At 50.2% G+C, this 20234-nt stretch overlaps 1 protein-coding gene across 3 annotated transcripts in view; it reads right to left on the bottom strand.

The window, feature by feature from the left end:
- Window positions 1-20234, bottom strand: part of PRKAR1B (protein kinase cAMP-dependent type I regulatory subunit beta) — a 124040-nt gene that overhangs the window by 90537 nt on the left and 13269 nt on the right. For all 3 annotated transcript variants that reach the window (XM_084764265.1, XM_084764266.1, XM_084764264.1), the window contains exons 3-4: window positions 12204-12374; window positions 5817-5908 (exon numbers count right to left, since the gene is read on the bottom strand). In XM_084764265.1, coding sequence (XP_084620391.1) covers window positions 5817-5908; window positions 12204-12374 — 263 coding nt within the window. The remainder of the gene's footprint in view (window positions 1-5816; window positions 5909-12203; window positions 12375-20234) is intronic.

Here is a 20234-nt window from a genome sequence, read left to right as displayed (position 1 = left end):
AAAAAAGGGGTGGGGGGAAGAGAGAGGAGAGAGAGAGAGAGAGAGAGGAGAGAGAGAACATGGAGCCAGGTTATTAAGGCAAGCTTCCAATATCAGATTCTGCATTCCCATCCAAGTCCCTGGATACAGCCAAAGACTTGCTAACCTCAGCCCAGGGCAAACCTGGCTTTATGAGGAAGAAAACAGAATCTGTTTCTGCGGGCCATCAAGCTTCGCTTCAAATGAGGCCTCGTATTTTTACAAAAATGCTAATTTTGTTTTTCAACACTGCCTGGAAGGGAAGCAGCACAGAGCTTCAAAGCCTTTGCCAGGCTGGAGAGGAGGAAGGGGGTCGAGAAGGCTCCCAGCAGCAGCGGGAGCCAGCTCCCTTGGCTACATATGACTCGGCAGACAGCGTGTTTTTCCCATCACCTGAGGCCCAGAGCCAATTTGTGCAAAAACAAGCTGCAGAGATAGGCGGGTGGGAGGAAGCGAGACCACACAGATAACAGGAGACAGCTGTGGGAGCCACATTCAGGCCAGAGGCCGGGAGTTTTAATTAGAGCAGCAGAGAACAGAGCTACTGGGTGACACACCTGGCCGCCCTTCTGTTGGTTCAGGTAATGAGGCCCCAGCCAAAGGCCGCAATGTGTAAATGCTTCCTAATTACCACACTGCTTGGCCCCTAGGGCTCAGTCATGCTCTCTCTTGGGGTACCCTATCAAGCACCTGGGAAGGAACAGGATGGAGCCCCAGGGTGCCTCCACCTCCCTCCTAGAGCATCCCAGGGCTTCTGAGTGCCCTGGGAGCTGCAGTCTGAGGATGCTGGCACTCTAGCCAAGCAGTAACTGTCCTGCCTCACTGGAAGGGGGGAGGGTCTGCTGGGAGGGGGGAGGGTCTGCTGGGAGGGGGGAGGGTTTGCTGGGAGGGGGGAGGCTCTGCATGGCTTCTGATTGAGACACCCAGAAGGATGCACTGGATGCCACCTTGGAGTACTCACCTTGGGGGTACTTGCTAAGTGCAACTTGACCTCTGCACAGAGGGGTCACGGAAGGGGCTGGGGGTGGGGACATGGCATCCTGGCTCGAGCTCCAATTCGGACACTTGATGCTAGGCCTGGAGCAAGGGGCAAGAGCCTTCCCTAAACTGGGCCTTGGAGAGTTCTTTGGTATAGAACGGCCTCTGGCGACCTTCCTTCTGAGTATGGGTGTCTCAAAGACCACAGCAAGCTGCTTACCAGATAACTGAGGCACTGGGTAGGGCAGTGGATAACACCCTGAAGTGATCTCACGGTGGTACCAGAGCTTTCCTGAGTTGCTGAGTCACAGTGGGGATTGGCTGCAAGTACATTCGGCAGCAGGACCAGCCTCTGAGGAACCAAGAGAAAAGCTAGAGAGAAGCCCCCTGATGGTTGCCACCTGGCCACCCAGCCAAAGGCCTGAGCAAAGAGTGATGGCACCATTATAATGACAGAGGTGGTGATGGTGGCAGTTGTGATGGTAATGGCTTGATGGCATAATGGCAACAGATGATGACAGTAGTGATGGGGCTAGAGAGATAAGCTTAGCTGTTAAGAGTAACTACTGAAGCCAGGCGTGGTGGCGCACACCTATAATCCCAGCACTCAGGAGGCAGAGGCAGGCAGATCGCTGAGATTCAGGACAGCCTGGTCTACAGAGTGAGTTCCAGGACAGCCAGGGCTACACAGAGAAACCGTGTCTTGAAAAATCAACCAACCAACCAACCAAAGAATACTGCTCTTATATATAAAGACAAGAGTTGTACTCCCAAAACCCATGCTTGGGTGGCTCACCACCGCCTCTCACTCCAACTCGAGAGGATCCAACGCCTCTGACTTCCACAGGCACCTTCATTTGCACACACCCGAGTATATCATGTTGATGATGGTGACAGTGATGGTAACGGTGGGGCTGGTAACTGTGGTGATAATAGTGATGGTGATGGTAGGATGACAGGACTGATAGTAATGGCGGGGGTGGTAATAATGGTGATGAAAGTATTAAGAGCGATACTAAATGCTGATAATGACGATGGTGGTGATGGTGACAAAAATACACATATATACGTTGCTGTCACACCCTTCTAGAAATTCTCACAGTGTGCGTAACTCTCTCTAAAGACATTTTAGTACACCCGAAGTTGTGGCTCGGTGACTGTGCACACATGGGCACACGCATCCTTATCTAACCCTACACCATTACTGGGGCCTCTTTCAGGCCCCCAGTACCCATCAGGGCACATGGAGGTCACCTCAGGATATAGGGACCCCACAGACTGAGCGTTCTAAGGATGCTGCCAGCAGCAGGTGCCCAGACTGTACAGTGGCCTCATCCCTATACAGGTGAGGGAAGGAGAAGGTGACATGACCTGTCATCACCGGGAGACTGGCACGCTGGCTCTGTTTCTAACATGTTGTGCTGCCTCTGGCAAAGAACAAGAAAAGAAGCAGAAGCCACACAGTTCGTTTCCTGTGCAAAAGCCCAGAGAACCTTCAATAGGAACCAACTAGAAACACAACTGTCCTAGACCTTATCAACTAAGCATCAACTTGTGTGTGTGTGTATGTGTGTGAATGTGTGTGTATGTGTGTATGTATGTGTATGTATGTGTATGTGTGTATATGCATGTGTGTATGTGTATATGTATGTGTATGTGTGTATATGTGTGTATGTATGTGTATGTGTGTATATATGTGTGTATATATGTGTGTGTATGTATGCATGTGTGCATGTGTGTATGTGTGTATGTATATGTACATATGTGTTTGTGTATGTGTGTATATGTGCGTGTGTATGTGTGTGTGTGTACGTGCAGGTGAAAATGTATGAGTACACAGGTGTATGTACACCTATGGAGGCCCACAGTAACTTCAGCCGCTGTTCTTCAGCTTCTGGCCATCTTGCTCCCCTGTCTGGCTTGGGACTGACCAATTAGGCCAGGCTGGCCAGCTGCCCCAGAGAGTCCCTTGTGCCGACACCCCGCCTCTGCAGGGGTTACAGGCCTGTGCCACTGTGCCCACCGTCTTTAGGTAGGTTCTAGACATTGAACTCAGAAGCCTTTTAGCAAATGAACCATCTCGAGAGTCCCAGCAGCCTCTTCCAAATAAAAAGGTTTAATTCGACATCACCTTTCCCCTTTCCAAACAAGTATCTTTGACACAGCTTAGGAGAACTCCGAGATAAACTGACAAGAGCAAAGTTGCTCAGCCCTTGACAGTGAGTTGGTCTTAAACCTGAATCTGGAAGGAGAGGCTATTAGGAAAGGCCGTGTGCTCACCCTGCAAGCAGACCCATAGCAAAGGGTATTGTTCATTCCACCCGTGTGGGGAGAATCGAGGCCCCAGGCCAGGACCCAAAGCCTGCAGTCACGGGACTACCTCTGCCAAACCGCAGCGAGACAGACAGAGCTGCTAAACCTGGCTTCAGGAACACAGGGGAACACAAGGGAAGGCAGTTCTGGAAGCTACACAGAGCGGCATCATGTGAGAGATCGGGAGTTGAAAGCTCCCTGCCTTGTCCCCTCAGGACCACTTCCCGGAGCCAGCTCCTGGCCAGGAACCAGAGTCTACTGTGTGCATAGGAAAAGTGAGTTTCCCTCTGTGGAAAACAATAGCCCTGAAGCAGACACACACACACACACACACACACACACACACACACACACACACCATTTGCGAAGCCCTCCTTCCCAGGCCAGCTTAGCAAAGAGGTGTCATTAACCCAGCCAGCCATCTGCTTCCTCGGATTCTTGGTCACTTGGCTGGAGATCCCACAAATCTAGAGTGTTGTTATGAGTGACCTGCCCCGGCTGTAAATGACCAGACAGAGCAGGGCTTGATGCCGACGGCATTATGACAAGGAGAGGAGCTCGGGAAGCCAGCCCAGCTGAAATCAGCCACACACCCACAGCGTGTCCACAAAGAGTGAGTTAGGCCGGGTAGTCAGGAAGCTGAGGCAGGAGGATGACAAGTTCAAGGCTTACCTGAGCTGTATGAGGCGACTGTGTGTCAAAAAGGGGCTGGGGAGATTGTTCAGTGGAAAAAGTGCTTGGTGTGCAAGCACAAGGACCTGAGTTCAAATCCCAGAACCCACAGATTATAAATACCTGAGTTCAAGCAGGGACAGTGATAAGTCCACAACGAGGCCCCACTCACAGATGAAGAACTGCAGCAGATGGCTGCCAAGAGAGGGAGAATTGGGCTTCCCCAGGGATGAGGCCCCAACAGGTTATCCAATCCTAAGTGGACACCCTCAAACATATGTACATATGAGTAACACTAAACGGACTCCATAGGGGGTGTGTCTATAAGTGTGTGTGTGTGTGTGTGTGTGTGTGTGTGTGTGTGTGAGAGAGAGAGAGAGAGAGAGAGAGAGAGAGAGAGTAATAAATACAGAAGTATTAGGGTGTGTGTGAAATAAATACCAAAAAAATCATTAGGCATATGCATAAAATAAATACAGAAGAAGCACTAGGGTGAGTGTGTGTGTGTGTGTGTGTGTGTGTGTGTGTGTGTGTGTGTGTGTGTAAAATAAATACAGAAGAAGCACTCAGGACCCCCAGAGGGAACTGGGGAGGGAGGAGTTTGAGGTAGTCTGGATCATATGAGACCTTGCCTCAAAAATTATATATATTTTGTGTGTGTGTGTGTGTGTCTACATAAACCCACAAAGGCCAATGTGCCAATGTGACTGCTTTCTGTCAGTGTTTGAATGTGAAATGCTGCTTACAAGCTCATGTGTCCCAACTTTTGTTTGAATTTTTATTAAGTGTTCACATTAATTAATTAGTTAGTTAATTGATTAATTAATTATGTGTGTGTGTACATGTCAGAGTGCAAGTTTCAGGAACTGTTTCTCTCCTTCCACTGGGTGAGTACTGGAGATTGAACTTAGGCCACCAGCCTTGGCAGTAAGCCCTCGCTGAGCCAGCTTGCCAGCCATGGCTTCAGACTATAGCTGAAAATGTGCCTTGAACTTATGATCCTCCTGCCTCTGCCTTCAAGTGTTGGGATTAGAGGTACGCACCACTGTGCCTGGTTTACGCAAAACTTCACACTTACAGAGCATACTCTTTATCCATCAAACTATCTCCAAGCTCCTGCTCTTGTTTGGTTGTTTGGCTTTTGGTTTTGGTTTGTTGTTGTTGTTGTTTTTTGAGGGGGGGGCTTTTTTGTTGTTGTTGTTTCTATTTTGTTTTTGTTTTTTGAGTCAGGGCCTTGCTTATGTAGATCTGAACTCCAAAGCAATCCTCCTGCCTCAGCCTCCTGAGTGTTGAGAGTACAGGCATACACCACCACACCCAGATAAAACTTTCTGGGTTTTCCTGACCATTTATACAATGAACCTCACAAACACAACACTGGATTCTTCCTGGCTCACAAATGTCTCTCCCTGGAGTAACAACAACTGTCTTCCCACTCTGCTTTTCATACTGTTTCAAAGAAGGCAAGGCAGGCCCTGGCATATGATGGGACATTCCAGGCCCTGGCATATGGAAGACGACGGGACATTCAGCCACGTGTTCAGCGCAAAAGACAGCACTACTGTATCTTTATACAAGCTTGAGCGTGTGAAAGCTATGACTCCAGACCCATATTTGAGAGAGACGGCTCAACTCTTCCCCCCCACCACCACAGGACCAGGGGCACAGTTCCTGAACTGGTCCAGATGGCCACACAGACCTGCATGGTGGAAGCTGCCCCCTCCTCCTGGGCCCACGAGAGGCACCTGCTTCCACCTTGACAGGATGCTTCAGCATGCCCAGGGCTCCCAGCCTGATTCAGCCAGGAGGGTAGCGTGTAAGCCAACCGTGCCTACCTCCTCTCGTTGTCATCCAGGTGCGAGAAGAGCACATTCTTGGAAATGGCCTTAGCCAGTGCGGTCATGGTCTTGTAGTCCTTGGGAATGACCTGCAGAGAAGACAAGGACCAGACCTTTTAGCCCTGGGGACAGAGCTAGCTTCCTAAGCGTCTGTTAGGAACTAAGGAAAGGATCCAGTTTGGAGCCACTATGCTGCTGACCCCACGGGGACTAGTATCAGGCCATGCTCTAAGAACAGTGGGAAATGCCATGTATATCTTACTTTAAATCTTTTACATTACATTACATTTATTTATTTATTTATTTATTCATGTGCCATAGTGTTCATGCAGAGGTCAGAGATCAACCTGGCGAAGGCAGTCCTCTCTTTCCACCATGTGAGTTTTAGGAATCCAATTCAAGTTACTAGGTTTGGTAGCAAGCATGTTTGCCCTCCGAGCCGTCTAGCCATCCCACTTTTAGATTTTTTTTAAAAAATAAATAAAAAGCAAGCAAATGGAGTAGTCCAGTAAGAGGCTTGGGCACAGTCTATTCTAGAGTCTAGAACTGTTTTGGGCCTGTGGCCTGTTGGAACTTTAGAGACACCTAAAAGGTGCCAGAGGACAGCCAGTACCTTTTGTTGATCTTTTGGTTGCTGTCTTTACTTTCACTGAATGTGTAGAAAGATGATAAGCAGTTGTTTAAACATTAAAAGGCTGGGTTTATAGCTCAGTAATATAGTGAGGGGCTGGGGTGTGGCTCAGTGGTAGAGCCCCTGCCTAGAATCCCCCAGTGAGGGGCTGGGGTGTGGCTCAGTGGTAGAGCACCTGCCTAGAATCCCCCAGTGAGGGGCTGGGGTGTGGCTCAATGGTAGAGCCCCTGCCTAGAATCCCCCAGTGAGGGGCTGGGGTGTGGCTCAGTGGTAGAGCACCTGCCTAGAATCCTCCAGTGAGGGGCTGGAGTGTGGCTCAGTGGTAGAGCACCTGCCTAGAATCCTCCAGTGAGGGGCTGGAGTGTGGCTCAGTGGTAAAGCCCCTGCCTAGAATCCCCCAGTGAGGGGCTGGGGTGTGGCTCAGTGGTAGAGCCCCTGCCTAGAATCCCCCAGTGAGGGGCTGGGGTGTGGCTCAGTGGTAGAGCACCTGCCTAGAATCCTCCAGTGAGGGGCTGGAGTGTGGCTCAGTGGTAAAGCCCCTGCCTAGAATCCCCCAGTGAGGGGCTGGGGTGTGGCTCAGTGGTAGAGCCCCTGCCTAGAATCTCCCAGTGAGGGGCTGGGGTGTGGCTCAGTGGTAGAGCCCCTGCCTAGAATCCCCCAGTGAGGGGCTGGGGTGTGGCTCAGTGGTAGAGCCCCTGCCTAGAATCCCCCAGTGAGGGGCTGGGGGTGTGGCTCAGTGGTAGAGCCCCTGCCTAGAATCCCCTAGTGAGGGGCTGGCGTGTGGCTCAGTGGTAGAGCACCTGCCTAGAATCCCCCAGTGAGGGGCTGGGGTGTGGCTCAGTGGTAGAGCCCCTGCCTAGAATCCCCCAGTGAGAAGCTGGGGTGTGGCTCAGTGGTAGAGCCCCTGCCTAGAATCCCCCAGTGAGGGGCTGGGGGTGTGGCTCAGTGGTAAAGCACCTGCCTAGAATCCTCCAGTGAGGGGCTGGAGTGTGGCTCAGTGGTAAAGCCCCTGCCTAGAATCCCCCAGTGAGGGGCTGGGGTGTAGCTCAGTGGTAGAGCACCTGCCTAGAATCCCCCAGTGAGGGACTGCGGTGTGACTCAGTGGTATAGCACCTGCCTAGAATCCCCCAGTGAGGGGCTGGGGTGTGGCTCAGTGGTAGAGCACCTGCCTAGAATCCCCCAGTGAGAAGCTGGGGTGTGGCTCAGTGGTAGATCCCTTCCTCACATGTGTGAGGCCCTGTGTTCTATACCCAGTATCATAAGTCAAAACAAAACCAGACCAAAACTGCAACAAGTATGCTTCACTGATGTAAGATGTTAGTCCGAGGGACATGAGTACAGGTTATACGCTTACAATTCTTCTGTAAAAACGAGCTATTCTCAACACCTTAAAAAGAAAAAGAAAAAAAAGGCTGCTAGAATTTGAGTAGCTTTTGAGAGAACCTCAGTCCAGTTTGTCAGAGATGTTTCTATAAGGAATGTGTACATGGGCTCTGAGGTCTAATATTGCCTTGAGCCTGAGCAGCCAGAACTGGATGGAGGTTTTCTGGGACCTAATAAATCTCCCTGTGGCACCACAAGGAAATCTTTGCATTTTCCATTTCTGCTCAAGGTATCCCATTTTACCCAGACATGTACCTGAAGCTCCTATGAAATAGATCTTGGGTTCCCAGTGTATATCATGGCTCAGGCAGTTGTTGGACACTGGACACCTCTCCTGAACCCCTGACCTTTGGTGGTGCCACTCACCCCTTGACTTCTTTTCCCATTCACACTGTATCCATGTTGCCTTGGGTAGCGTTCCAAGTAAAGGTCCTTAAACTACTATTTTATGTTTCTAATGTTGGTCATCAAACCAGAGTCTTACCTATGCTAGGTGAGGTTCTATCATTGAACCACACCCCAGCCCCTCATTAAGGATTCTAGGCTGAGCCGGGCGTGGTGGCGCATGCCTTTAATCCCAGCACTCGGGAGGCAGAGGCGGGCGGATCACTGTGAGTTCGAGGCCAGCCTGGTCGACAAAGTGAGTCCAGGACAGCCAAGGCTACAGAGAGACCCTGTCTCGAAAAACCAAAAAAAAAAAAAAAAAAAGGATTTTAGGCTGATGCTCTACCACTGAGACACACCCAAAGTCCCTCACTGGGGGATTCTAGGCAGGGGCTCTACCACTGAGCCACACCCCCAGCCCCTCACTGGGGGATTCTAGGCAGGGGCTCTACCACTGAGCCACACACCCCAGCCCCTCACTAGGGGATTCTAGGTAGGTGCTCTACCACTGAGCCACACCCCAGCCCCTCACTGGAGGATTCTAGGCAGGTGCTCTACCACTGAGCCACACCCCAGCCCCTCACTGGGGGATTCTAGGTAGGTGCTCTACCACTGAGCCACACCCCAGCCCCTCACTGGGGGATTCTAGGCAGGTGCTCTACCACTGAGCCACACCCCAGCCCCTCACTGGGGGATTCTAGGTAGGTGCTCTACCACTGAGCCACACCCCAGCCCCTCACTGGGGGATTCTAGGCAGGTGCTCTACCACTGAGCCACACCCCAGCCCCTCACTAGGGGATTCTAGGCAGGTGCTCTACATTATGCCATGACCCTTACCCATTGAGTTTTGGGAGCCCTACTGGATCCATGATGGATAAGTGTCATCCATGTTTTAATCTGATCCCTTTAGCTTTCTTGGATGACCTTCTCCTGTCCCAGGTGACATTCAGTGTCCTATCACTTTGGTCTCCTCTAATCTGTGACATATCTCACAGATGCCTGTTTTGTTGTTTGGTTTGGTGTTTTGAGACAGAGTTTCACTGTGTAGCCTTGGCTAGCCCACACTCACTTTGAAGACCAGGCTATCCTCGAATTGGCTATCCCACACTCACTTTGAAGACCAGGCTATCCTCGAACTCACAATGAGCTACCCACCCCTGCCTCCCAAGTGCTGGGATTGCAGGCATGTACCACCACACCTGGCTCAGTTGTCTGCTTTTGATGGACTCGGAACTGTGCCCCACAAAGCACTGTCTGCATACAGCCCTGTCTTCAGGACTGTCTGAAGCTTTGCACAAAGTTAAAGTATAGCTGTAGGAATGGGGAAGGTGACCACAGAGGGGAAGATCTCTGAAGAGGTTTTGCTGATGTTGTTTTGTTTTGATCTTGCTATGTAGCTCAGGCTGGCCTCGATCATGGGCATGTGTTACTGTTGTCCATCGTCTGGTGGTGGCCTGGCTTCTGTGTCCAGCGGGCTGGCTCAAGCACTGCTTGCTTCCAGACGAGAACAGATGGACCTCAAGAGCAAAGGGCCTGTTTCTCATTCAGGGGCAGCTTAAAGCGCTCAGGCTGTGGCTCCTGGTCTCACTAGGGGAGGTGAAAATGAGTTTTCCACCAGGTGTTACAGTTAGTTCTTTTAGAATAAGATTGCTAGTATCAGACAGCGGTGGAAACTCGGAAGTTCCAAAAGCCTGTGAAGGTACCAAACATGTTAGAGCTCTCCGTTAAGCTGTCGTGCTAAGCACAGCAGAGGGTGTTGGCAGACACCCGACACTGGCCAGGAGACGCACACCCCGCAGGTGCTTCACCGGCAGTCAGCACTGCGCTAGCAGGCAGCGATGGAGTGTGCTTCAGCAACTGCCAAGGCATCTTCCCCATCACTGCCTGACTGGCGGGGAGCCCTCCCTTTCCCAGAATAAATGGAGTCTCAGACAGTCATGATGGAGGGATGGTGCAAGCAAGAGGGAGCATTTATTTCATGAATCAAGGCTTGTATAGAGATCATGGACAGTGGGAGGGGTTTCGAGGGTGAATGTGATTCGCTGGGGCTAGAGATCCTAGGGAGATTTGATTTACATGCAGTGGTACAGCACGTTTACATGCAGTAGCATGGGGTCCTATCACAAGAAGGAAAATACAGTACTTAATTATCCTGTGGGTGGGGGAAGAACTTCTGGGTAAGATTAAAGTTCATTTGCTGAAAGCTAAGATCTCCTTAACAAGGGTAGGTATTTCCAGAAACCTCCAGGTGCTTGCTGAACAGGTTTCTTATCAAGAAAGGGCTGGGATTGTAGTCTAACTACTGGCTATGTGACACTCTTTTATTTTTCTCCTTTAATAATTTATTCTTGTTACATCTCAATGGTTATCCCATCCCTTGTATCCTCCCATTCTTCCCTCCCTCCCATTTTCCCCTTATTCCCCTCCCCTATGACTGTTCCTGAGGGGGATTACCTCCCCCTGTATATGTTCATAGGGTATCAAGTCTCTTCTTGGTAACCTGCTGTCCTTCTTCTGAGTGCCACCAGGTCTCCCCCTCCAGGGGACATGGTCAAAGGTGAGGCACCAGAGTATGTGAGAAAGTAATATCCCACTCTCCACTCTACTGTGGAGAGTGTTCTGTCCATTGGCTAGATCTGAGTAGGGGCTTAAGGTTTACCACCTGTATTGTCCTTGGCTGGTGCCTTAGTTTGAGCGGGACCCCTATGCCCAAATCTGCCTATCATAATGTTCTACTTGCAGGCTTCTAGGACCCTCTGGATCCTTCTACTTTGCCATTCTCCCATGATTCTCTCATCTAGAGTCCCACTAGAATGTTCTCCCCTCTGTCTCAGTTTCCTGGTAAGTGGTGACACTCTTAAGAGTTTCTAGGGTTCAGGTAGAGAGGAGAACCCACTGAGAAAGAGAGTCCATCACTGTATTCTGAGCTCAGAGGCTATCCAGAAGCACTAGACATCCACCTTCCCTGAAGAGCCCCACACATCACCATACCTAGCAGCTTCCTAATTGATTTCACCATAATGCCAATATTAGTTTTTATCATCTACTTATCCAGTATTAAATCCTGGGAAGAAGACAGCAGTGGCGATTTAGAGGCTGCCATGGTTTTTTTTTTTTTTTCAAAATAAGAAACATTCTATATGCTGATAAGAGTGACAGATGCAACTCGGCAGCGGTGGCGCACGCCTTTAATCCCAGCACTGAGGAGGCAGAGGCAGGTGGATCTCTGTGAGTTCGAGGCCAGCCTGGTCTACAAAGAGAGTCCAGGATAGCCAAGGCCACACAGAGAAACCCTGTCTCAAAAAAACAAAACAAACAAACAAAAAGAATGACATATGCAGAAGCCTGTGATGACCATCAGCACCTAAAATGCTAAGACGATGTACATGTGCAACAGTTGTGCTGTGCCTTCCAAATTCCTGTGTGAGGGCCCCCAAAGTACCCTTGTGGGGGGATTTGCAAGCCAGGCATGTGGGAGTGGTTGGGTTGGTGAGGTGTAAGGGTGGAGTCTGGGCTTCGGCTTCATAGCTTAGTGCCATTAGTAGAGACTACAGGGCATGTAGCAGGACAGAACTGCAACCTGTCTTGTCCTGAAGAACCCCATCTCTCTTCTCTCCATGCTTGTTCAAGTCCTAAGACTATAGGGAAACTGCTGCGATCACACACACACACACACACACACACACATACACGAGCCATATTAAACACTGCTTGGTTCTCTCTCTCTCTCTCTCTCTCTCTCTCTCTCTCTCTCTCTCTCTCTCTCACACACACACACACACACACACACACACACACACACACACACGAGCCACATTAAACACTGCTCGGCTCATAGTGCCAGATACTATTGTGACAATAATCTCATCCATAACCAAATCTCCCATTCCATGTGACCACCATGATCTAGCCAGACAGGAAATCAGATCCTCAGGGCTAACAGAGACATCCAGGTGTATGTCTGTAAATGCGCTGTGGTTCTTTACCTTCCTCACGTAGGAGACAGCATCTTCTTCAGTGTAGACCTCGGCGCTCACACCACCCCGCCGGCGGCGCGCCTTTACCACAGGGTTTGGAGGTGTTGGGGAGATCTCTTCATCATGGGAATCAGACTGCGAGTTGGACTTCTGCCGAGCCAGGATCTGCCTGTTTTCCTCCTGTAAGAAGAAAAGGAAGGTGAGAAATTGGCTGTCATCTGAGTATGGTAGCTAAGACCTGTCACACCAGCTATTCGGGAGGCTGAGGCAGTAGGATCAGAATTTTCCGAGACTACCCTGGACTGAAGGTAAGGGCCTTGTCTCAAAATAAAAGTCAGAAGAGAGTTGGGGATGTAGTTCAATGGTAGAGCACCTGCCTAGAATCCTCCAGTGAGAGGCTGGGGTGTGGCTCAGTGGTAGAGCACCTGCCTAGAATCCTCCAGTGAGGGGTTGGGGTGTGTGGCTCAGTGGTAGAGCACCTGCCTAGAATCCCCCAGTGAGGGGCTGGGGTGTGACTCAGAGGTAGAGCACCTGCCTAGAATCCCCCAGTGAGGGGCTGGGGTGTGGCTCAGTGGTAGAGCACCTGCCTAGAATCCCCCAGTGAGGGGCTGGGGTGTGGCTCAGTAGCAGAGCACCTGCCTAGAATCTCCCAGTGAGGGGCTGGGGTGTAGCTCGGTGGTAGAGCCCCTGCCTAGAATCTCCCAGTGAGGGGCTGGGGTGTGTGGCTCAGTGGTAGAGCACCTGCCTAGAATCCCCCAATGAGGGGCTGAGGTGTGTCTCAGTGGTAGAACACCTGTCAAGAATCCTCTAGTGAGGGCCTGGGGTGTGGCTCAGTGGCAGAGTTCTTAACTAGAATTGTCCCAGTAAGGGGTAGAGTCACAGTTCTGTATTAGATCATTGGCTTAGCATATCCAAAGCCCTGTACCAGGTATCTCCAAGACAAGAAAAGACAAGACCACACCAGAAACAGCTGTCAGAGGGTACCCTAGCCTGAGAGGCCTGTACATGGAGACAGGGTCCCCAGGGTCTTCCAGATGAAGTAAGCAACTCACAGCTCACCTGCAAGCTCCTCTTCATCATCATCATCCCTGGAGGACCGCCCTCCCTCAGATCCCATGATGCCTCCACTCTTACAGGTCTTAGTGGTGAAAATAATCACTTCAGAGGCCAGCTATGAGGTTATCCTCTCTCTCTATCATCCGTCTAGACAATGGCCCCTCCGCTTCCTGCTCTTAACTGGGCAACTCGGACAGCCCTAATGTTCGCCCCAGACTCTCATTTCTACATTGAGAAAGTGTGTTCCTGAGCCTGATCCTGGTGCCTAATGCCAACCTCCCATATTCTGAGGCCACCACTATATATCCAATACTCTGGGGGGGGGTGCTCTACCCACCCCATACCTTGGTTATCAATCCAGAGTCAACAGGACCTATCTGTGGTACTTTACTCCCACCACCTGACCAGTCACTGCTCCCTCTGATGGTTTCTCTGCCCCAGGGCCTTTGTCCTTGCTGTTATGGCATCCTGGCATGCTCAAAGCTCCATGTGGTCCCCCCCTCCCGTCCTGAGGTCTGCCCAGCAATACTTAAACTGCAGTGACCTACTGTCACTGGTGTTCCCTCTCCAAATTCATATCTACCTCAAACCTCACCAGGAAAAGACATTTCTTCACAAAAATGTGTCTAAGGGTAATCATTAGACAAGATCATAGGCGATTTGGACAGACCCCCCCCACACACACAAATCGAACAGGAATGCATTTGTAAGATAATCAACACAGACACAGGAGAGACCACAAGATCAAGGTAGAGACTGGAGTAACGCACCTACAAGTCCATACTATGGGCCATCAGAGCCCAGGATGGCAAGAAGGATCCTCCCAGGCTCCTGCATGGAACAAAGCTTTGTGATGCCTATCCTCAGAGTCCGCTGGCCGCCACAGCCCTACGGCTGCCTCAGAGAGTCAGCACTTGCTTAGGAAAATTCCGGAGCAAGTGTTAGAGAGCTGGACCCTCTCCCCCTACCCCCAGGTAGCCCATGGAGGCCCAGAAAACTGGTTTCTGCTCAGGCTGTGGTCTGGTCTTCTTTGTGTGTGCCAGCCCCGCCAGGATCTCAATAGTGGTCACCCTCCCCTGGACCTCCAGAGAGGCGTCCCAGCTGTGGGAGGTGCTCAACCTGAGTAGAGGCCAGAGAAGGTTGGCCACCCGCTCTACCCATTCACGCCCATGCCCTTACCTCCTGGACTCAGGGCTCTATTAAAGCCCCAGCCGGAGCGTCTCCCCCACAACACCTTGAGTGGCTCCCCTCCCAGCATCCACATCCAGCTTAGCCAAGGGTCTTCCTGGTAGGGCAAGATGACTTTTTTTCTCTCTCTCTCTCTCTCTTCTTAGAGAGAGCTGAGGTCATCCTATAACCCATGGTGTCACCTCCCATCTTCTATCCACTGCAGTCTGGAAATAGTAAATGGAACTTTCTAAAAACGAAGAGCTTATGAGGGTTTTTGTTTTTGTTTTTGTTTTTGTTTTGCTTTGATTTGCTTCATTTGATCACTTTTCAGTGCTAACAATGGAGCCCCGGGGCTTTGACACATGCTAAGTAAGCTAAGTACCACTGAGTCACGCTCCAGCCGTTCCCTAGGCAGGTGTCCGAGCCACCAAGCCATGCCGCTAGTCTTGTGTTTGCTAGCTACATGTGCCGCTAGCTACATTGCCCACGCTGGTCTTGAACTCACAATCCTCCAGCCTCAGCCTCGGGAAAACCTGGGATTACAACCTTCATGACACCTCTTAGCTCCCAGGAGAGCCCCCCAACCAAGAGCCCTTCCTGTACCACCAGCATGATGGAACCTTCTCCCTGGCTGAGGCTTATGGATTCCTCCCCCACAATGGGTCACTGGTGGGTGTGGAACGTAGATGGACTGGCTGCCTCCCCAGGGATGCCTTCTAATAAATAGCCCCAGACAGAGCCTTCCAAGAGCAAAACTGAGACCATGATTCCGAGGATGCCCATCTTCAGGTGCACAGTCTGTAGGATCCTGGAAAATGAACGGAAATACCAGGCAAAGCCAAGGCTGGGTCCCTCCCTGTGACCCTGAATCACCTGCCATGGCTTAGAAGAGAAAAAAAAAGTCCTTTTAAACACGCAGACCAAAGAAAGAGGCTGGCTGTGAGAGAACGCAAGGTGCCTTAGCTTCTTGCGGGCTATGAGGTTTGTACCAAGCCAGGCTGTTTTTATAGGCCTGTAAAAATTGAGAGCCAGGGCCAGGCGCATGGTTCAGATAGGATGAGTGCTTTCAGAAGGCCCTGGGTTCTAACCCCGGCGCCACATAAAACAGTGTACCTGTCATCTCAGTACTCAGAAGGTAAAGGAGGAAGGATCAGGAGTTAAAAGACAGCCTCGGCTACATAGCACAGCTTGCAATATATGTGAGATCCTGTCTTAAAAAAAAAAGTGGAAAATTCTGCTGCCTGCCAGCTGACCTTTCCTGGGAGTCGGAGCATAAGAGGCCTTGCCCACAGACCTGAGGCAGGCATGACTGCCCAGGAGATGCCCAGTGTCAGCAAAGCCCACCAGCATTGTCTAAAACTCCAAACCTCCCCTTTTTCTCATGTGACAGCTGGGGCCCACTCCTCACAGGGGCGGGTGCAACAGGCTACCTGCCGCTCTAACCAAAGAGCCCACATCTCCACCTCCCAGCAGGCTCAGGAAATGGGGCCTCATCACAGCGGCTGGCCGAATCTCAAAATCAGTGGATCCTGAACACCCAGCCAGGAAACCACAAAGAACGCCAGTGCGAGTTCTACAAAGCTGTTTAAAAATATCTTTTACAGAATTTCCCGGCAAGAAGACAGCAGGTGGGAGAGGCAACCTCCCCTCCCTCCAGACACTCCACTCTTAACGATAGTACATTAAATATGCGCATATATAAATCCACACCACGGAGGAGAATGGGAGAGACGCCATCAAAAAGTTTCAGAAGATTGCTGGGGGAAAAAAAAAAAGACAGCCAACCCAGGAGTGGGATCCAGGACAGACATGGGCTTCCGTAACTTCAGGAAAGGAGTGGTGTGCCCTGCAGAACCCCCTGGAACACAGTGGAGCCCAGAGAAGACCCCAAATGAGGCAGGTAGAATCAAAACCCACAGCCTGGGCTGGCCCTGAACTGGGCCAGCAGCACCACAGGCTCTCACTGTTTTCCTTGGCTTAGCTTTTATTATGGCAATGTTCGCGATCACACAAAAGTATGACTCACCAAACACCCAGAGCCCAGATCTACCCCAGATCAAAAGAGATCCACTCCACCACCACCACCACCACCACCCCCAGTCACACCTGCGCAAAGACAACCTGAGAGCACTGCCGCGCAATTTGAAGGAACAACCAATCGCGTTCATTAGGAAAATGAAAAATCTGCTTGCCAGTTTGTGGCTATAAATAGCATATTCCAAAAATGATGATTCCACCACCACACACCCCAAAGTCAGACTTCGTGAGGAAGGATGGTTTTATCTCCAGTGGGGCAGAGATTGATGTCCCGGGACCCTAAGCAACACAATGTCTCATGGGTGGTCCTTCCATGCTCCTGAGAGCCCAGCTCTGAATGAACCCAGGACCCTCATCTCCCACTACACTGGAAGGTGGAGGCACAGTCTGGGGAAAAACAAAAACAAAAACAAGTGTGCTGGGGACTGAACTCAGGCCTTACACACAGTGGATAAATGTTCTACCACAGAGCTATATCCTGACCTAGAAAGCATTTTGATGGTCTAATTAAAGGGCATCAACTTTAAGAGTTTGAATAAAGTAGAAACAACAGTAACAATAACAACAACAAAAACAAAACAAAACAAAACAAGAACAAGAACAAGAAAACCCAGCTTGAGTCAAGCCTGGTAGAGCATGCTTGCCCATCATCCCAGCGTTGGGGAGGCTGAGGCAGAAAGACCAGGAGCTTGCGGACAATCTGAGCTACATAGCAAAACCCTATCTCAAGAAGCAAACAACATGCCGGGTGTGGTGGCGCACGCCTTTAATCCCAGCACTCAGGAGGCAAAGGCAGGAGGATCACTGTGAGTTCGAGGCCAGCCTGGTCTACAAAGCGAGTCCAGGACAGCCAAGGCTACATAGAGAAACCCTGACTCAAAAAAACAAAAAAAGAAGAAGAAGAAGAAGAAGAAGAAGAAGAAGAAGAAGAAGAAGAAGAAGAAGAAGAAGAAAAGAGGGCCGAGAACGTATCTCTGTGGGCTGTGTGTTCCACTTAGCATGCGCGCATGAAGCCCTGGCTTTAATACCCAGCACCTCATAAGGAGAAAGCAGGGGCACACACCTATAATCCTAGCCCTCCAGAGGGGCAGTCGGTTCTGCATTGTGAGTTGTAGAACAGCCAGGGGTATGTGGTGAGACACTGTCTCAAAATTGAAAAGCAAATAAAAGGGACGAACGAAAAAAAAAAATACACAGATACAGACAGGGCCTCTAAGAGCAAGTTATATTCTTGTAGGAAACATCTGGATTACAAGACACTCTAACCCTCCCTACCTCCACCATACTCTGCCATGTCTCTGAGCACAGCTGGGACAGAAGCTTCCGCCCATGCCCAGGGGATGCATGATGGACCTCCAAGGACACCAATGGGAGGCTGACTCACCAGCGTGGGAGTTTGAGCACAGCCCTCAGCATTACCGGCTGACTCACTCCTATAAGGTCTCATGGTCTGTGCCCTCTCTCTGTGTCCCACTCAGATCCCCTGGGCTGGAGCTTCAGGGGGGAGCCGAGTATGCTCCACTGCCACTGGCTACCTCATCTCACTCAGAACCTGGTGCTCTGGAACCTCAGGCCAGCAGCATCACACTGTCCTGTTGCCTTGACAACCAGCCTCAGCATCTCTTGAGATGGGTGCCGTTCTCTTATATCTCTCCCCATTGTCCTCTCCAGAACAGATCAAGCAGTCCTGGAAATACCGTGTGCATGCTCTGAGAGGTCGTTGCTGGGTTGCTTGTGTGGGCGTGTGGAGGTCAGAAGACAATCTGAGCTCTTGCTCTCAGGTGCTGGTTGGTCACTGTTCTTGTTTTGTTTTGTTTTGTTTTGAGACAGTATCTCTAGCCTGGAACTCAGCAAGCAGGCTTGTCTGTCTAGCCTGCAAACCTAGCTGTCTCAGCCTCCATGGTGCTGGATCGCAAGGGCCCACCACTCTGCCTAGCTTCTTTTTAAATGTATATAATATTTATGTATGTGAATATACTATACGCATAAATATATGACTATTACATGCATAAATATATGAATATGCTATATATAAATATATAAGGTTCTGGGAACTGAACGCAGGCCTTCATGTTTACAACCACTTTTATCGACTGAGCTATCCCTCCAGCCCTGTTACTGGGTTTTGTGGTTGTTTTGGTCTTATGGTTGGTTGGCTTGTTTATTTGTCTTGTTTGTTTGAGACACTGGTCTCATGTAGCTCAGGCTCGCCTCAAACCTACTCTATACTTCAGGTTGACCGTGAACAACTGACCATTCTAGAACGTGGGGAGGACAGATGTGTGCTATCTGCCCAGTTTATCTGAGCAGGCAGACTTGTGGGTAATGGGACGTTGCCACGGAACCACCATGCACACTCACAGTCCATTCCTACCAAGACCAAGACTCTAGCTAGTGATGGCTTCTGCGGCAGGCTCTGGGCCTTGGCCCAGATTTAAAACCACAGCTGTGAATGATAGAAATACAGCACTCGCGTATGGAGCTCTCAAAAAAAAAATTAAATATTTAAATGAAAGAAAACAAAACAAAACAAAACAAAACAAAGCAAAACAAAAAAAATTCCAGCTTGGGGTTGGACGACAGCTCAGCTGCACAAGTTAGGAACTGGAGTTGGGATCCCCAACAGCCACATAAAAAGCTGGGTGTGGGCAGGTGTTGGAACTCTCAGAGCCTGGAAGGCTGATAAGTAGACCCCAAAGGCTTCTGCCTAGACTAGACTAATCACCAAGCTCCAGGTTCAAAGACAGTGGTTAAGAGCACTGGCCGCTCTTCCAGAGGTCCTGAGTTCAATTCCCAGGCACCACATGGTGGCTCACAACCACCTATAATGAGATCTGGTGCCCTCTTCTGGCTTGCAGGTGTACATGCAGGCAGAATATTGTGTAAACGACAACAACAAAAAAAGGTGGAGAGTGATAGAAAATCCTGGAAGCCCAAGACATTGGCCTCTGCCCTGTACACACACACACACACACACACACACACACACACACACACGCGCGCGCGCGCGCGCGCACGCATGCACGCAAGGGTGCACTCACACATGCACGTGTGCATGCACAAATTCCAGCACAGTTAACATTTGCTGTGACAGATGCCAACCTACAGACAATATTCTTTTCGTATATAGCTATTTTAGGTTAGAATGGCAATGAACCAGGCTTGGAATCTGAGTCTCTATAAACCACAGACTCACGCTTCTCCCTGGGGAATCCCTCACACCAGGCTGGTGACTTCCCCTATGGTGCAGATACCCTGCCTTCCTGCATCCTCTCAGGTCCCTGAGGGCCCACCCTGTGACCTCATTTAGGCTCCTCAGCAACCCTTTGGAGCATCAAACCCCACTAAGACAACGTATTTAACTATCACAATGACGAGAAAAGGCAATCCTTGTTTGAGAGGCCTTTACTCATTCTCTGGGTGTATTGTAATTTTCACACACACACACACACTCATGTGTGTTAACTCTTGGGTGTTAACTTTTTGTTAACTCCTGTGCTTAAAAATGTTAAAAATGTGTCTCAGAGCTAGCCTCCCAATGATCAGAGTGTGGTCCCCAGGACACACAAAACAGAAGGAAAGAAACAACTCCAAGTTGTCCTCTGGCCTCCTGTATGAACATATACCCCCAATAAATAAATAAATGTAACTGAAAATTGTAGGATTATTTTATGTGTATGGGTGTTTTGCCTGCATGTATGTCTGTGCACCATCTGTGCCTAGTGCTCACAGAGGTCAGGAGAAGGCGTCGGATTTGAAACTGGAATTATGCGTGGT

This window comes from Acomys minous, assembly GCF_964271855.1.
Source record: "Acomys minous genome assembly, chromosome: 16".
Classification (NCBI taxonomy): domain Eukaryota; kingdom Metazoa; phylum Chordata; class Mammalia; order Rodentia; family Muridae; genus Acomys; species Acomys minous.
This window is presented reverse-complemented; position numbering and strand designations above follow the sequence as displayed.